Here is a 15,936-nt window from a genome sequence, read left to right on the forward strand (position 1 = left end):
TACAATGTGTTATAAAAATTATTCAAGTGAAAAAGTCAATAATTATATATTTTGTAGAAATAAAAATTTATAACATTTAAGACCTATATTTAAATCATTTCATCTTAATAATTTATTATTTTTATATAGTATTCTATTTCTCATAATAAATTAAAGTTCTCAATAAATATTTAAACTCCTCCGTTTTTAGAGCTCTTCAAAGCTATGAGCTCTCAGTTAAATATTTATATATATTTACTTTTAAGCCTAGAAATAGTGCTGCGGAGTGTTGCAAACGCTGTCACGACAGCGACGTATCCTCTGCTCATTTAGAGCAATACAAAAGAGAAGAGTAGAGCAGGCAGTGCGATAACTCTAGTCGTGCATGCTACTCAACCACTTGACACTTTGTTGCCGGCCCCACGGCTACATTTAAACCCACACTCACACATACACGCACACACACATACTCATATACACACATGCACAAGCAGAGGGAGACAATAAACGAAATTGTTTTGGCGGCAGCTCGATGCATATGCAAAATAGTAAAATAGGCGCTACAAAGCTGTTCTAGCATTAGCTTTATCGCTTTTTAAAGCAACTGTTAGCTACAGGATGCAGCAATACAAATACCATGAAAGAGCTGTAGTGTATCAAGGAGTTGACATATTGAGCAGGGTAGTTAGATAGATAGCTATAACTACAAGTAAATCGATCTTTATCGATTCTCAAAATATGTTAATGGGACGGTGTTACACTAATACATGTCAAGGCGTTGATATAGTCCTTAGGGTATCATTAGCAAAGGAGATCTGAAACGTATCAAGGATATGACATAGGCGACACGGTCAACAGAGTATCAAATCGATATTTATCGACCATCGAAATGCGGTATCCACAATCTATATTATGAAAAATGAAGACAAATAATTTATTTTACATTTTGCTCACATTTAATACAATTTGAAAGAGAATATATATTCATTGCACAGTATTTTTTCGTAAGCTCCTGGCATAAAGGATCAATACAATCAATTTATATATAAAGAAGGCTGTTCAAAAATGATTTTTTTAAATATGAAAGTTCTGCCCAAGTCATAGACATACCCAGAAACAAAGCGAGTATCACGTCAAACTCCCAGTTCACCGTATATATAGACTTAACCAAGTGTACCATGAGCAACAGGAGGTAAAATATAGCACACAGGGACACAAATACGAAGGATGCAATATACATTTTTAAATAGAATAAATTTTCCTAAAAGCAATGTTTCGTATTAATGACAATAATAAATGCAGGTATCTCGATGCGTTCATTACCTTGCAGAGTACGTATATGAGACAGAAACTAAGGAACAATAGCAAAGTGGCGAATGTTGTGGAAATTCCAAGTGAGACTCCGGTATCATCTAATTAAAATGAATGAATTAAAGGCAAAAATGAGGTCAATTCATTTCCATATACATACCTTTTACAATCACAATGTATACTATGAGAACTGCGAATATTATTTGTAGAGCAACTGAAATGCAGCAAAGGATGCGATATAGCGCACGACCTGACTTCACACAATCCATCCACTCACACCAACACATAGTGACTTGATAATTGTATATATTTTATATTTGAAGGCATTTCCTAAGCTTTGTTTTTATATACTTTCATATCAGTTGATGGTAAGGCGCAGAAATCTGTCGTTTCAAAATAAATTTCAATCCATACAAATTTCAAATGCATTTTCCTTTTTTCCCTTAAATTTTTTGCAGAATACGAAACCAATTGCGATACCCGACCCCAGGGCGGATTCAAGCTGGGTAAGTTGCGGTTGGAGGTATTCGACAAAACAAAATCTCGCATGCATAAATTAATTAAAGCCTTTTTTGTTGCAAATCAGACAAGGGAATTTGACACACCTCTTGAATTGGATATGCGGGCGGCTGTAGCAGGGGCAGCTTAATTGCGTTTGCTAGTTGAAAGGTTGAGGGGTTGTAGTTTGGGATGGGCTCGTGAGTGCTGTGGGTGTGTTAACTGACGTGATTTGCTGGGCATTTGTTGCTGGAGCGACCACACGGCTGTCTGATCAATTTGCTGCGACCTGACAGATTGAGGCAGCCTTAGCACTAGCAGCAGCAGTAGAAAATGTCATCGTCGCATCCTTCCGTATCCTTGCGCCCTCACATCGGCTCATAACTCAGGGCTCACCTCCTTCCAATGCTGGCGAAAAGTGCAAAACTCATTTATCAAATGGCCAGCACGCTGACCTGCAGCTGCACCAATGGCATTGCCACAAAAAGTGCAACAATTGCTGTGGCGCCACTTTCATACACACAAAAATAAAAAAAGAAGAAGAAATCCAGAAAGGAAAATAAAAGAGGCGCCAAGAGGCAAGAAAAGTGCCCCGCCCCACACGCCCAGCCATCGTTCGACGAGCAGCCCCGTTCAGCTCTTGGCTGCCAGAACGCACTCATAAATCATAAAATTCCATGCAGCCCAGCAGCAATGGCGCCATCGTCATCTTTATAATCTGGCAAGGCGTCTGTCCCTCACTGCTCCCCTCTAGCCAGTGCCGGTGCCAGCGCCTGTGCCAGTTCCAGTTCAGTAAAGGAATCGGCTCTGCATTGGTTCTATGTGGGTGTAACCGCTGGACTATGATGTTGCAATTTGTAGCTGGTAAAGTGTGAAATTGCGTTGGCAACGCGAATTGTTTTTCTTTTTCCTTTCAATTTGCTTTTTTTTTATTGTTTTTTTGTTTTAGTCAACTGTGTGTGGCAAGCCCCCTTCACACACACACACACACAGCAAATGAACTGCCGCTGGGCTTTACGGCAGGAATCTGTTGAAGTTCCGCATCTTTAGGCAACGTATACCTGAGAGTTACGTCAACATTTCCTTTCTTACTAATTTATTAAGTCAACTATAATTTCTACACTGTGCAAAATATTAATGAAGTAGTCGATCAATCGAAAAGAATATTCTGAATTGATAACAAATTGACACAAATTAAAAATTTAAATTCGCATTCGAATTCAAAATTGGGTTCGCCGAGCAGCAAGCATTTTATAAACACACTAATTATTTATAGACTGAGTTGACTAGTAACTTTAGTATATATATATATATATATATATGCTATCGACTGACTTTAAAAAATGTTTTAAAAATAAGCAATTTATGCAGACATTTTAAGTAAAATGAATGCACAAATAAATCAATTAGCTACGAACAACTACGAGGTCCATTTAAGCTTGAGTCACCTGAGCAAGGATCTACGGCTCGCAGCCAAACCCGAGCCCGAACCCGCACCCGGACCCGCACCCGTACCACGCACGAGTGTGAGCGTAAACTGTTGTCCTGTACGCGACGGCTAATTGATATAAACGACTGTCTCCGACGCGTCGGTTCGTAATGCCAGCTGAAAACCTGCGCAGCTTTCACTGACTTTGTCTTTATGAAAATTTATGCGATGCCACAACGAAAGTTGCAATTTTTTAGTTTAATTTTAATTTTTCTTCTTTCTCTTTTATTGTTTTGAGCCATTTGCCTAAAGTTTTTTCCGAGCGAAAATGCTCAAGTTGCGAACAGCCGGCCGCAGCCTAATGCAATTCAGGACATTTATTTGCACCTGTCGCTGGCTGCCTGGCGGGCTGGCTGCCTACTTAGGTTAAGCGATGCCTTCCACTAACTATGGAAACCACTGACATGCAACAGAATTTATAATCACACACACTCGGAGAGTGACAGAGGCACACACACAGCACTTGCCACACCTGAACGATAAAAACCCACAAATTTTGCGTGCGCTAGTTATGAGGGCGGTGTCGTCGCCGAGTGGGCGTGTCGATTGCATGAGCCCGAAACTCTGTGCATCCATCGTTGACGTTGTCTGGCAAAGTGCGTGTCTCGATTTCTACATAATTAAACTACATCAGCCATGCCACTTGCCGTGGTACATGTTGCACTGCCTCCTCCAGCAGCTGGGACCGGCACCGTCACCCGCCCGTTGGGCTTTGGTTACGTGTGCGTGGCGCCACCACTTCCGGTTTGCGCCGGCTGTGTCCGGACGACCGGCAACGAGCACCAACAACTTTGCCGCTAAACTTTTAATGCACGTGCATTGGCCAACACGAGCAAGAAATACAGCGAGAGAGAGAGAGAGAGACAGAGAGTGAGAGAAAGAGAGGGAGAGTGAGAAGGAAAGGGAGCGTTCAACTATGAGACTGACAGCCAGGGGCCAGGAAGGCTGACTTTTGGGTAACGGATTGTGGTAGCATTGGGTGGCATTCCGTTGCCAGCAATTGACATGGTAAGCCGGCTAGGCGACAAAGTTGTCAAAAACGTTTTCAGTTGATGCTTAAGGCGGTATTTGTAATGAAATCTAAATTATTTTTTATTTATAAAAGCAGAAAAAATATAAAAATAGAGTTGAATTAAAGAAATTTAGTAAGTATTCGTTCTGAAGATTTTAGTAATACATTAAATTATCTTAAGGAGTGTCATACCTTGCCCTGAGTTCTAACTATTATATATAACAACATACGTTATATTTTTTATTTGAACTTAACATTTTTTATTAATCGGAGCATTAAGTAAGAGCAGCTTTTAAAGGACTAGTTTCATAATCAGATTATGTCGGCTGTATGTTAATGTAAACCAATATTAGAAATTTATAATATATTATTCAATGACTCCCTGAACTGAAAACACATTATTTATTAATGAATCATTGCATCATGTAGTAGATTACCGTAAAAGTGTGTCCAGCTCGACTTTGACACTTTTGTCGGGTGTCACAGTTCTTATAACATAGTTTGTGCTTACGTCTCTGCTAGTGCGTGTGTGTGTGTGTATGTGTGCGCGTTAGTTTTGTATATTGTTGTTGTAACTGCGTCTGCCTCGTTTGCACGAAAATTTGTTGGAATTATTTCGAGCAGTTCTAAATTTCGCAATAACGAGCCGCATTTGACGGGCATACAAATTGCATGCCTCTGTCCTGAAACTGGAGCTGGGTCGCTTTGTTAAAGGCAAGTCAAGTGTGTGCATGTGTGTATGTGTGTACATGTGTATGCGTGAGATTCTCTGCTGCTTTCAACTTTCTTGGTCTGGGCCTCGTTTCGCACAGGCCACTGCTGCGGGGCAGCCAAGTTACTGGCCGGGATTTGCTGCTCAAAATTTGGCCAAATTGCAGATAGTACATAATTAAATAGCTTAAACATGCCACCAAGCCAGACTAAGACAACAATACAACAATTTAACTAGCACCATCTTTCCAAAGATTTCTGCAACTTGAGTAGCAAAATATTTGTGCAAACTTTCCAATTTTTGAACATATCCTTGTCTTTTTGCTCTCTTTTTTTGTGTCCTCTGCTTTGCCCTATTCTTGGGCAAGCTCTTTTGGCTTTTTTTTTTGTACGGAAGCAATCTTTTTGATTTAGCTATGGAGCCATTAACACGGATTGATTGCCCCCAAGGACAAGAGACGCCAAGTGGCTTAAAGGACGAGCGCCACAGCTTCAGCTTCAGATCCAGCTTCAGACGATTTTGGTTTTAGATAGTAGCGGGCAGGGAATTGTGGGCGAAATGTTTTGTGCGCGTGCAGAGAAACGAGAAAGTCGCCTTCTCCACTTTACTCATTGGCATCATTTGCCTTAGCACTGCGCCTGCTATTGTGGCCGTCGTCCCCTGACATTTAACAATTGATTTTAGCTGACTTGCCTATATATAAACATATATATGTCTTGTGCAAAGAGTATGCTGTTCGAATCTGCAAGCAGTGAATATAAATAAACTCTTAATTCTGATTCATTGATTTAAGATGCAAAAATCTTTCTTTACAAATATTTCATGAATATATAAGGAAAATATATAAATAAATACTTATATTTATATATAAACACACATAATAAATATATATTATTATCGTTTATTTTTCAATATTTTTATTTATTTATATTCCACTATATTTTCATCAATATAAAAAAGAACAAAATGTCAATAAAATGCATAAAGTTTATATTAAGTATAAAATATTTCGTTCCATTGTCACAGGCTTTATATGCAATCATATTGGTTTAAAATATAATTTATTCAATAATACAGTAAATTATATATAAGAAATTATTAAAATTTATTATTAAGTGATTTATTTGGAAAATAAAAATCGACTATTCGAGGGCAAAACTGCATCTGCCTAATTGATTGAACTTTTATATGCTCAATGAAATTATTTAATAATTTATTATATTATTACGGACTTGGCTTTCTATGCACTATAGATTAATCATAAATTCCAAAATATTATCTCAATGTTTTGACGCAAAACTCTTTAATCTATTTTGTCCAAGTTCAACAGGTAATGCAATTTTGTGCACATTATTGACATAAGACTTTTACTTTTTTACTCTGATGACTATGAAACATAAATTGTTTATGATATTTTGTTATAACAGCTGTGAAATTGTGATATAATAGTATTTTGTATGCATTAGTTGTAGTAGCTATGGCCTATTGCTGCTGAAACTTATCGATTAAACAATCGAAATGCAGAAAGCCTCTGAACTTTAGTTAAGCAGCTACTGCTGCATTGCCTCTCTCTCTCACTCTCTCTCGCTTTCGCTGAGGCTGTCATGCTAATAAGAAACGCTTTGTTCTGCATTTCCTTCCGCTTACGTGGCCTGACTCAAGGCGCATTTGCAAATTGAAGACGAAGTGCAAGTGCCATCGAATTGCGGGCCTCCGACAGGGTTGGTCGAGGCGCCAATAGGCGCTGGCATTGACTGAGGGGTGCATGTTGTGGGCTGTTGGGGTATACAAACCTAAAAAACGTAAATTGAAAACTTTACCCTCGCCGCGCTATGTGCCGCACTGTTTGGCAGTTGGTTTTTGGCCGTGTGCGTGCCTTGTCAACATAATTCAGCAGTTGATTGAATAGAGCGCCGCGCCGCATCAGTGAGGAAGGTTAGTGGGGACTATAGCCATAAAAGCGCCGGTCGGCGGTCGACGACATAAAACGCCTCGCAGTCGATGGACCCCGTTATCCGTTTTGTTGGCAACTTTTGCTGCGCCAGTTTTAAAATCAAATGCCTCATTTGTATGGCTTACGCTTACGGCTGTAGTCGATAGAAGTGGGGGCTAGGGCAAATTGCGACGGGCCTGGGCGGTGCATGGCCGGGGGCAACGTCAGTGTTACCGGTTCCGGTTGCGCAAACCGCAAAGATTAATTTGTTATTGCTGCATGTCGCTGCTGCTGCTGCTGCTACTGCTGCTGCGGCTGCTACCGTTGTTGGAGTTGTAGGTCTTTGCAAGGAAGTCCTGTCGGCGCTGGAATTTTTAGCGCAGCACTAAAGGTGCAAAGGAATTTAATTAAATGTTCTCCTCACTGCCAATGGCGAAAGTTTTACTGGCAGCAGTTTCTACATGGAGCCATAGCCGCAGCTTCTTCAGCCGCACACAATGCAAAATTTGTTGTTTGTGCTTTTGGGCCGTGCTTACGGCTAAGCCGTCGTCCGAAGCGCAGCTCAATAAACTTGACAAATTTACATAGCCCCGGCCACGAGGTGCCCTTTTGACTGCAGCTGGCCTCCACGCTAAGTCCACAACTCACTCAGGCCTCTCTCGTACAGCCAATTGCGGGCACTAACAAGACCTGAAAGCCGCTTTGGCAGCAAAAGTGCCCAAGTAAGAAGCCGCCTTTGGAGTCAAGAAGGCAGCACAGTGGGCCGAAAGTGATACTCAATCGATCAGAAATGCTTGCAAATATTACTTTAATGTTCAATAACATCGTTGAACACATTACAATTGACTTAGGCATTCATCGATTAACAACGTCAACAGCTTAGACTATATCAATGTTAATTCAGCAAATCAACTCAAACAGAACAATGCTCCCTCATACACACTTCTAATCAATCATAAACAATTCTGGAGCTGCAAATTGTCTTTAATTGGACCACAAAATGCCGACGCTCATCCACATTGCACGGCAGTTCAAACAGCCAGCTTCAACTGACCAAATCGTTAGGATGGGCTCAAAGCGAATGCTTTAAAGAGTTCATAATCCAAAATGTACACAAAACCAGACTGCAAAGCACAGCCTAGCCCAGGCCGTAGCGCAGAGCTAGTAAAACAAACTGATCAATGGGCTATAATACGACAGACGGTCGGGCCAGAGTGTACGGAGTGTTGCTACTGCGGCCGGCGTGTAGGTTGGGTGAGGCTTTCTGGACTGAACTGGACTGGAGTGGACCGGCCAGACATAGCAGGACAGATGGCATGAAAAATTATTTACTGCAAGAAAAATCGCATGCAACATTTTTGCACTGAGTCCCAAGCAGAATCAGAGAGTGGGGCAAGGGGCAAGACAGGCCCTAAAGGCAGGCACAGGCAGGAGCCAGGCCAGAGTGAGCTTTTGTTGGGAGGCTAACGCATTGGGGATTGGGGATTGGGGATTGGTGCTCGGGTTATGGGCGACCAAACGATGGACTGGAACAGCAGTCGGCAGTCGGCAGTCGGCAGTCGGCAGTCGGCAGTCGGCAGTCGGCAGTCAGCAGTTGGCAGTCGCATGATGAAGTTGCCAATGATGATGATGGGCCACGGCTATGACTATGGCTAAGGCTGACGCTGATGCTGATGCTGATGGTGATGCTGATGCAGGCGACACAATAATGCTGCCATTAATCTTCTGGCACGACTGATTTGTTTGACTTACGGCTCACGGCGACAGCCACAGTAGCGTGAGAGAGAGGGAGAGGGAGAGAGGGAAAGTCGGACCTACATATATATAGATAGATAGATAGATAGATGGATGGATGGATGGCTGGTTGGCTGAATGGTTGGTTTGGCCTGGTTTGGTAGGAGAGTGGAGCAGCTTAAAGCCTGGCCAAAAGCAGCTAGTTGCCAACGCACATTACAAAATAATTTGTGTAAATCATTTCTGGCATTATGTAAGCACGGCCCCCGTCGCGTTATGTCGCTATCTTCGTAAGCTCACTAAAACTTTAATTGTACAGACATCAACACCAATCAGCCGATGTCGCTGACACTTGTCAACAAGCATAGCGGCATTCATAATTTTTGGCTTGTTAATGAAAGGTTTTCCTAGCCATCAAATGTGTCTACCTGCACAGCAAAAATAGTGTAATTACACCATACAACAAAGACCTGAACGCACTTTCATTCCAACCAGGCAGCTCAAAGGAACAAACTTTCAATTCAAGTGACCCAAATAAGTTTGCTATATTTTCACAGTAATTCCTTAAATTTTATCTAGATTCAGGGCTTGCTATATTTTGAGTGTGTTTCTTTACAATTATCTATATATTTAAATATACATATATTTTATACTTAAATAAATTCACAATTTTTTGCACTATCTGGAAATTATTTTTTTTTTTTTCATTAATTTTATAAATTTATAAATTTTATATTAAAAACAAAAACTATTTCAAAAATATTACATTATTTTCTCAGTAAGTTTTTCCTCATTTCTATACTCATTAAGCTTAAGATAGATTATCGATAAGCTTTTGTACATTTGTTTTTTTTTTTTTTTTGATTTTTTTATATTCTCAAACATGTTGCAATGCCGTCAGAAATGATGTTGCTTAGTGTGGACGAGGTTGAGTGGAAAATGCTATAACATATGTTAGCCGCATGTTCAGCAATCATTATGTCATGTGCGTCTAGCTAGGCACGATTAACAATCACTCAGCCGTCGACGTCGCCGTCGCTGCCGCCGTTGCAGTTGCAGTTGCAGTCGCACTTTCCATCTCAGAGACAGACTCTAAGTCAACCGCACAATCGGTGTCCGATACAGCCTCGAAATGGACTTGTTCAACTTTCGATTGGCCGGGCCGTCAAAAGCGAAAACTTTGGTAGACGAGCGGAGAGTGTTGATAGAGAATGGAGGAGGTGTGCAAGCGAATCAAACGACGACCGCAAATTACTCCACTTGAGTGCGAAAATTGCACTGGAGCGGCCAGAAAGTCAGTCAAGTGAAAACATTTTTGCAAAGCTCCTCTTGCGGCAACGGACTGGCCAATGTTTGCATTTGGACATTTGCTGCATTTTGGTGAGCACTTGAAAAGCGTCAGCTCTGACTGCAGCTCAATTTTTTTCCCTGCTACTGTGGCATGCATTGTGCTTGCGTGCGAAGAGACGAGTTCGCTAATGCGATTGATGACCGCATCATCATTTTTCTGATTAAGTCATATTTGTATACGTTAACGTTAGCTTATTCATTTGAAAACATTTTAATCAAATTATATCAAATATATATATATATTTTATATTAAATATAGAATTTTTATAATTTCAAATTTTTGGTGGCGATATTATTATTTAAGCCATAAAATATAATCATTAAAAAATTCATTCGATTTCCGCTTGAAGCTCTTGTGGATTTGTAATTTCCTATTTGTATTTATTGTTTAAAATATTGTTTTATTAATAATAACACGTTGTTTTAAATCTCAAATAAAATATACATTTTCCGATTAATATTCTGATATATAAATTCTACACATACTTTTTTATAAATATTTATTTAAATATATTTACAGATATTCACTTTGTTACTCTCATTTTGCTACTATTCAACTTGTATTTAGAAAGCTCTGCAATTTTCAATCTCCTCACATAAGCGTAAAGTTTTTATTTGCCTTTGATTATTGCCCTGTCGACACGTGTCAACGGATAGTAAATTAGTTGGGCAGTTAAAGAGCTGAGACTGACTGAATGTCTGGCAGTCATTTGTTAGCCATTACCTTTGCACGCTGCCCAACAGTTCGACTGCCCAATTGACCAACTGGCCAACTGGTCATCTATCCAGCTGCTGACTTGCATGATGCGGCATGTAAGCGATTTATTGTTATGTGCAGGCTGACCCTAGCTCCCCGACCAATTGGCCCGGTTTTTGCTGGTGCCGTTAAAAGTTGTACGTTTAATGGATATTTGCTGTTTGGCATTTGGCTTAAGGACTGCATCGTTTTGGCAGCAAGGTGATTTACAAGCTACTCTCGAATTGATATTAAAATGTCATTAAAAAAGTGCAAGATGCAACAGATTGAGAGTTTAATGAGGAAGTATGCAGAGCTGTTGCCATACAAATAATTTATATGGCCCATAAAAAGTCGCTCACACACTCGCCCAAGACTTGTATATCACTCAACAATTTCCTAACTACAAAATCGACTGCGACGAAAATATGTAAACAACAGCGACAGCAACATAGCCACACAGCAACTGTTGCCACTAAATTTGTTGTTTTTTTCTGTTTGCTTTCATTGTGCCCCATGCAAATCATCATTAAATAAATTGCTCATAATTATCGCCAAGCTCGACTCGTTGCGTCTTGCTGGCATATGAGTGTACTGCCCATTTGTCCAAGTCTTGAGCGTTTTGACTAATTTCTGGCATTGTGCATACGCCCCCTTAGTAGAAAAATGTCAAATTGCAGGCAATACCCTGCTTTAAATGGCGAACAGTGGTAAAAGAAGTTGCAACATTGCAAAATAACATTGGCAATGGAACAACTAATTTAACGCCCATACTACGCTTTACAGGGTATTATGAGGTCGCTCACTCTTTCACAGCTCGCGGTTGGCATTTCGTGTTGCTGTCTGCACACCCAGCGTAAAGTGGGCGGCTTTTCGCCGTGTAATTTTCTGTCAAATTTTGCATGATTTTCAGATGATAAATGCATAATAATGCCAACCTGACCACAGCAGGTGGGTCTTGGCGGCCCGTTTGCCCGTTTACTTCCTGGTCCAGCCAGCCGTTGAGTGAATCGGAACGTGTTGACGACTCCAGCCAGTGCTTGGCAGCTGTCAATCAATGGAACGGCATTGTCTTGGCCCACTGATGAACCGCTCAGTGGCACAGTTTGTGCTGATTGTCTGATTGTTTGCGCTAGCCAACAAACAATAACAAAGAAATCTTAAATGAGCCACCACAAATAGCCAAAGAAAATCGTTTTTTACGTTTTTTGTGGGCGTGTTTCTAATCAAAGCGAAACACTTTCACAATAAACCAGGAAGCGTGTACGCTTGTACTGAAAGGTAACAGAAAATTGCAGTTTTATTTATGATTTAAGATCTATTTCAATCAAGACCGAAGCCATATTGGCAAAGTCTCTCAAATTAATATTCAATAGAAAGTCAAATCCAGTTAGTAACTTCGGCTCTATATTGTATTTGGGCAGTTTGGCGACTCAGTCAGCTGACTATTATTTTTTTAAGTTTTTGCCATGGAATTGTATGATTGATGCGAGGTAGCTGTTTAAATTGCGCCCCAAAGAGTGCCATTGATTTTATTCCAATTAGCTTAGGTGCTCATCCACAATGCATCACCGAATTTACTTTAATTTGATCTTGTGCTTAAAATATAATAAATATTGTCTTATGTGATATAAATTTATATTTTATTGAATAATGACGTCGAGATGAGAGTGAATCAATCTGAGTGCACAAGTTAACTTGAAAGTCTAATTTGTTTATTGCCTGCTCAGTCGGCAGCGTGAATTAAGTTATTGCCTCTATGCCAGCTCAGTTGGATGCAAATGGAAGATGCTTCAGACACACAATCAGCCCATTGTGTGGCATTAAAAAGTAGCCAGCAAATTGGTAGCTGCCCTTGAACTAACGAAATGGCCAAAAAGTTCCAATCAGCCAAGTGCAGCCAGTTGCCCAATTGCTCATGTGTGTGCGTATTTTTGGTAGACTTTCTTCTTGAACATGGTTTCTTTTTGTGTTTTTGTTTGCAACACAAATTGAACATTTTCATTAGATTTTCTCTTGGTGGGCGGACACAAGCAGCAGCAGCAGCAGCAGCAGCAACAGCAGCAAGGCACGCACACAAAATACGAAAAACAAAGAAAATTCAAGTGCAGACGACGCGACGCCAACAAAATCTGGTTCGATAGAGTTTTCCATAGAGTTTTGCTCGCTGGGCACATTCAATTGTAATGCCCAGGAGAGTGATTCAATTGAATTTGTTTGTTTTAGTATACGGTTCATTTATTTGCAAAAACGAATGAATAACAGGCCACACACACTTGCACACACGCACACACACACACATATGCTCCATGTGTGTGAGCATATAATTTGAACTTTGTCGAACTTCCGGTCAAATGGCGAGCACCGTTCAAATCCCCAACCCGAGCAAACAGCTCTGAGACATATGTGTGTATTGGGGGGCATATAAATGTGGCATTGTTCAAGTGCTGGAGTCAACTATGCAGCGCTCAATTCAAGGTGTGTACTTGTGTGCGTCTGTGTGTGCAAAACTTTTGCCTGCCTTGGATAAGTTCCTGTGACCCCGAGGGAGCGCTTAAGATTTCATTGTGTAAATTTACTGCGGCGCTGTTCATGAGATTCACTCGTTGATGCTGATGCTGACGCTGCTGTTGCTGCTGTTGCTGCTGCTGCTGCTGCTGCTCATAAAGCTGCATATAAATGCGAAAGGAAATTCAAATCGCGAGCTGCTTAAAAATGAACAACAAATGAAATTCCCATAGGTAGCAAACGATGTGCCCCATGGCCTGGGCCCATGTGGCGTATGCGCAACTTTGCGCATTTTCAAAATACGCCGCTGTCGCGGCTCAGCTCGCTAAAGTTTTACTTAGCTGCAGTGCGTCTTCCACCTGTTTTGTCTTGATTTCATCTGAGCTGCTTGTTGTTGCGCCATTCAAAGTCGCTTCAGACAGACGGGCAACATTTAATGTCATGTTTGTAAGTTTCTAGACGATGCCAACATGTTACTCGACCGTCGACTCGACTCCGTCCTGTGATTCCTTCCGGTCGCGCCCGACACTTTTACCATTTTCACACTTTGGCTCCATGGCGGCATTTTTTGTCTTGCGTCTTTTGTCCTGAAGGCGGGCAGCCGCCTTCGCCGTCGTCCTTGTTGGCATTTCGGGCTTGGGGTTAACTTGAGGTTGCCATGTAATTCGCATTGTATAGTTGAACGGGCGATGCTTAAAGCTAATGTCGACCATGGCTAACTCAATTTGCCAAAGATGTGCGATTTTTAAGCCATAGAGTTTTCATGATATGTTTACAAATATAATGTTTATTGTTTAATGAACGAAATGAATTAATGTGAATAATTTTTGTGACTGTCAATTATATTTAGCTAGCGTTTACATGCAGTTGCAGACAACCTTTTTGTTCGGAGTTGCTTATTAAATTCCAACCCATTGACAAAAAGATCTGAAAGTCAAGAATCTCGGCTGATGAGTACACTTCAACAGAATAATTGGCTGTTATCGTGGGTGCTAAGACAGAAAACGTCAACATACATAATAATTGCTAATGGTTCTAAAGAGTTCACAAACAGCACACACACACTCACACACACGCGCTTATGTACACATGTAGAGCAAAAGATTATAGCAATAGCAATCCGATTAATATTAAGCAGCAAAATCAACAATAACAACAACAAAAGTGGCAACAACATCACTTGCATGGAAAAGCAAACTGACATCAATGAGACACTAGCGAATAGCAAACACAGCCTTCGGCGATTTGCTGGAGGAGCGGGCGTGGCACGTGCTTTATGACTTATGGCTGAAATGGCATTGCTGTTGTTACCCATCGTTGTTGTTGCTGCTGCTAATAATGTTGATCTGATTAAAGGCAGCGACAATGAGCCAGGCAAAGTGAAGCAAATGGAATCTCTACAACTGAATCTCACATATTTGCGCATCAACTCACAGACAGAAATAGCCGCAGTTACAGAAGTACGAAAGTTGCAGGCATCGCGCGCATAAATTATGCTAAATACAATTGCGTTGTTGGGCTGACAAAATTCACTGAGCAAATGATGGACTGTCTAAGTGACAGATTGCCAAACGAAATGCGTGGCATCAACTCATTGACGGCGTCTTGGCAGCCAGCAGACTTGGCTCATTAGCCGCAGTTCATGCCCCACTGCCTGCCCCATAGGCGCCAAACAACCACCCTCAACATCGTAATGTGTGTCAAAAGTTGGCATTTGAAGTAATTAAATTTAAATTGGATTCAACAGCCAAGAAATATAAAGCGCGGCCCCAACGACTGTAAAAAGTGAGAAATCCGTTTTTATACACATTCGCGTGAAAGTGAAAGAGTATTTAGGGTCCGTACCTATGAACACAATCCATCTATAGACCTGAAGTGTAGCACAACCCGTTTCTAAAAATATATAGATAATATATCTAAGCATATAAATACGATTTGAGTTACTGCTAACATACGTTACTATAAAGTCCTGCTAAAGATTGACCAGAAATCCAGCCCCTCCACTCTAAAGTCATATATAGTTAGTCTTATATTTGGGCTGTTCGAAAAATGTCAAGTACCCTTTGCAAGCGTAAACAATAACATGACGACAGACAGGCGACAAAGTTTTTTAATCCTTTGCTCATTTGTTCTTTGCCAAGAAGCCAAGAAAGGTCAAATTGATGGTGGGAGTACTTCTTGCGTGGGCCATGCCCACTGGGGGCATGCAACTGTGCGCTTTTCCATATTATTAAAACTTTAAACGAAAAAGTTTTCGCTTTTAGTTAATTTTAATAATAAAAATATGTCGACGCTGCATGCTGAATAAACTGACTTAATACAAATTCTGGAAAGCTTCACTATAATATACAAAGTTACATGCCTGGAAAAATGTGTAATAATTTGTTTTCATCAAAATTGAAATTGAAATTCAGAGTCACCAAGTTATAGAAATATATATAAATCTAACTGAGATATCAGTCAGCCAAAATTATGTACACTGTCATATAAAGAGCTAACATGAACAATCTAGACAAGAGTAAACTAACTCTATCTGCTATGCAAAATCCAACACACAAAATAGAGTAAGGTAGTCAAGTGGCATAGGGTATCATATAGTGGACCACTTCCTGATAAATCTTGTGTTTAGGTTACAGCAACGCTAGTCAGTGGTTAAAATGCTTTGGGCAAATGA

At 40.5% G+C, this 15,936-nt stretch overlaps 2 protein-coding genes across 2 annotated transcripts in view; one reads left to right on the top strand and one right to left on the bottom strand.

Moving 5' to 3' along the window:
* Positions 1-981: 981 nt before the first annotated feature.
* Positions 982-1,594, bottom strand: LOC111595486. Its single transcript, XM_023309257.2, has 3 exons — positions 1,451-1,594; positions 1,303-1,391; positions 982-1,240 (listed from the first exon to the last, which is right to left on the bottom strand). Exons 1-3 carry the CDS (start codon positions 1,575-1,577, stop codon positions 1,019-1,021), a joined length of 438 nt encoding a protein of 145 aa, XP_023165025.2. The 5' UTR covers positions 1,578-1,594; the 3' UTR covers positions 982-1,018.
* Positions 1,595-1,779: 185 nt separating this feature from the next.
* LOC111595460 (protein muscleblind) overlaps positions 1,780-15,936 on the top strand; it is a 191,203-nt gene continuing 177,046 nt past the window's right edge. Inside the window, exon 1 of the mRNA XM_030222701.1 lies at positions 1,780-1,796. The gene's annotated coding sequence lies outside the window, so the exon portion shown is untranslated. The remainder of the gene's footprint in view (positions 1,797-15,936) is intronic.

This window comes from Drosophila hydei, unplaced genomic scaffold (genome assembly GCF_003285905.1).
Source record: "Drosophila hydei strain 15085-1641.00,03,60 unplaced genomic scaffold, DhydRS2 tig00000060-arrow-pilon, whole genome shotgun sequence".
NCBI classification, from domain to species: domain Eukaryota; kingdom Metazoa; phylum Arthropoda; class Insecta; order Diptera; family Drosophilidae; genus Drosophila; species Drosophila hydei.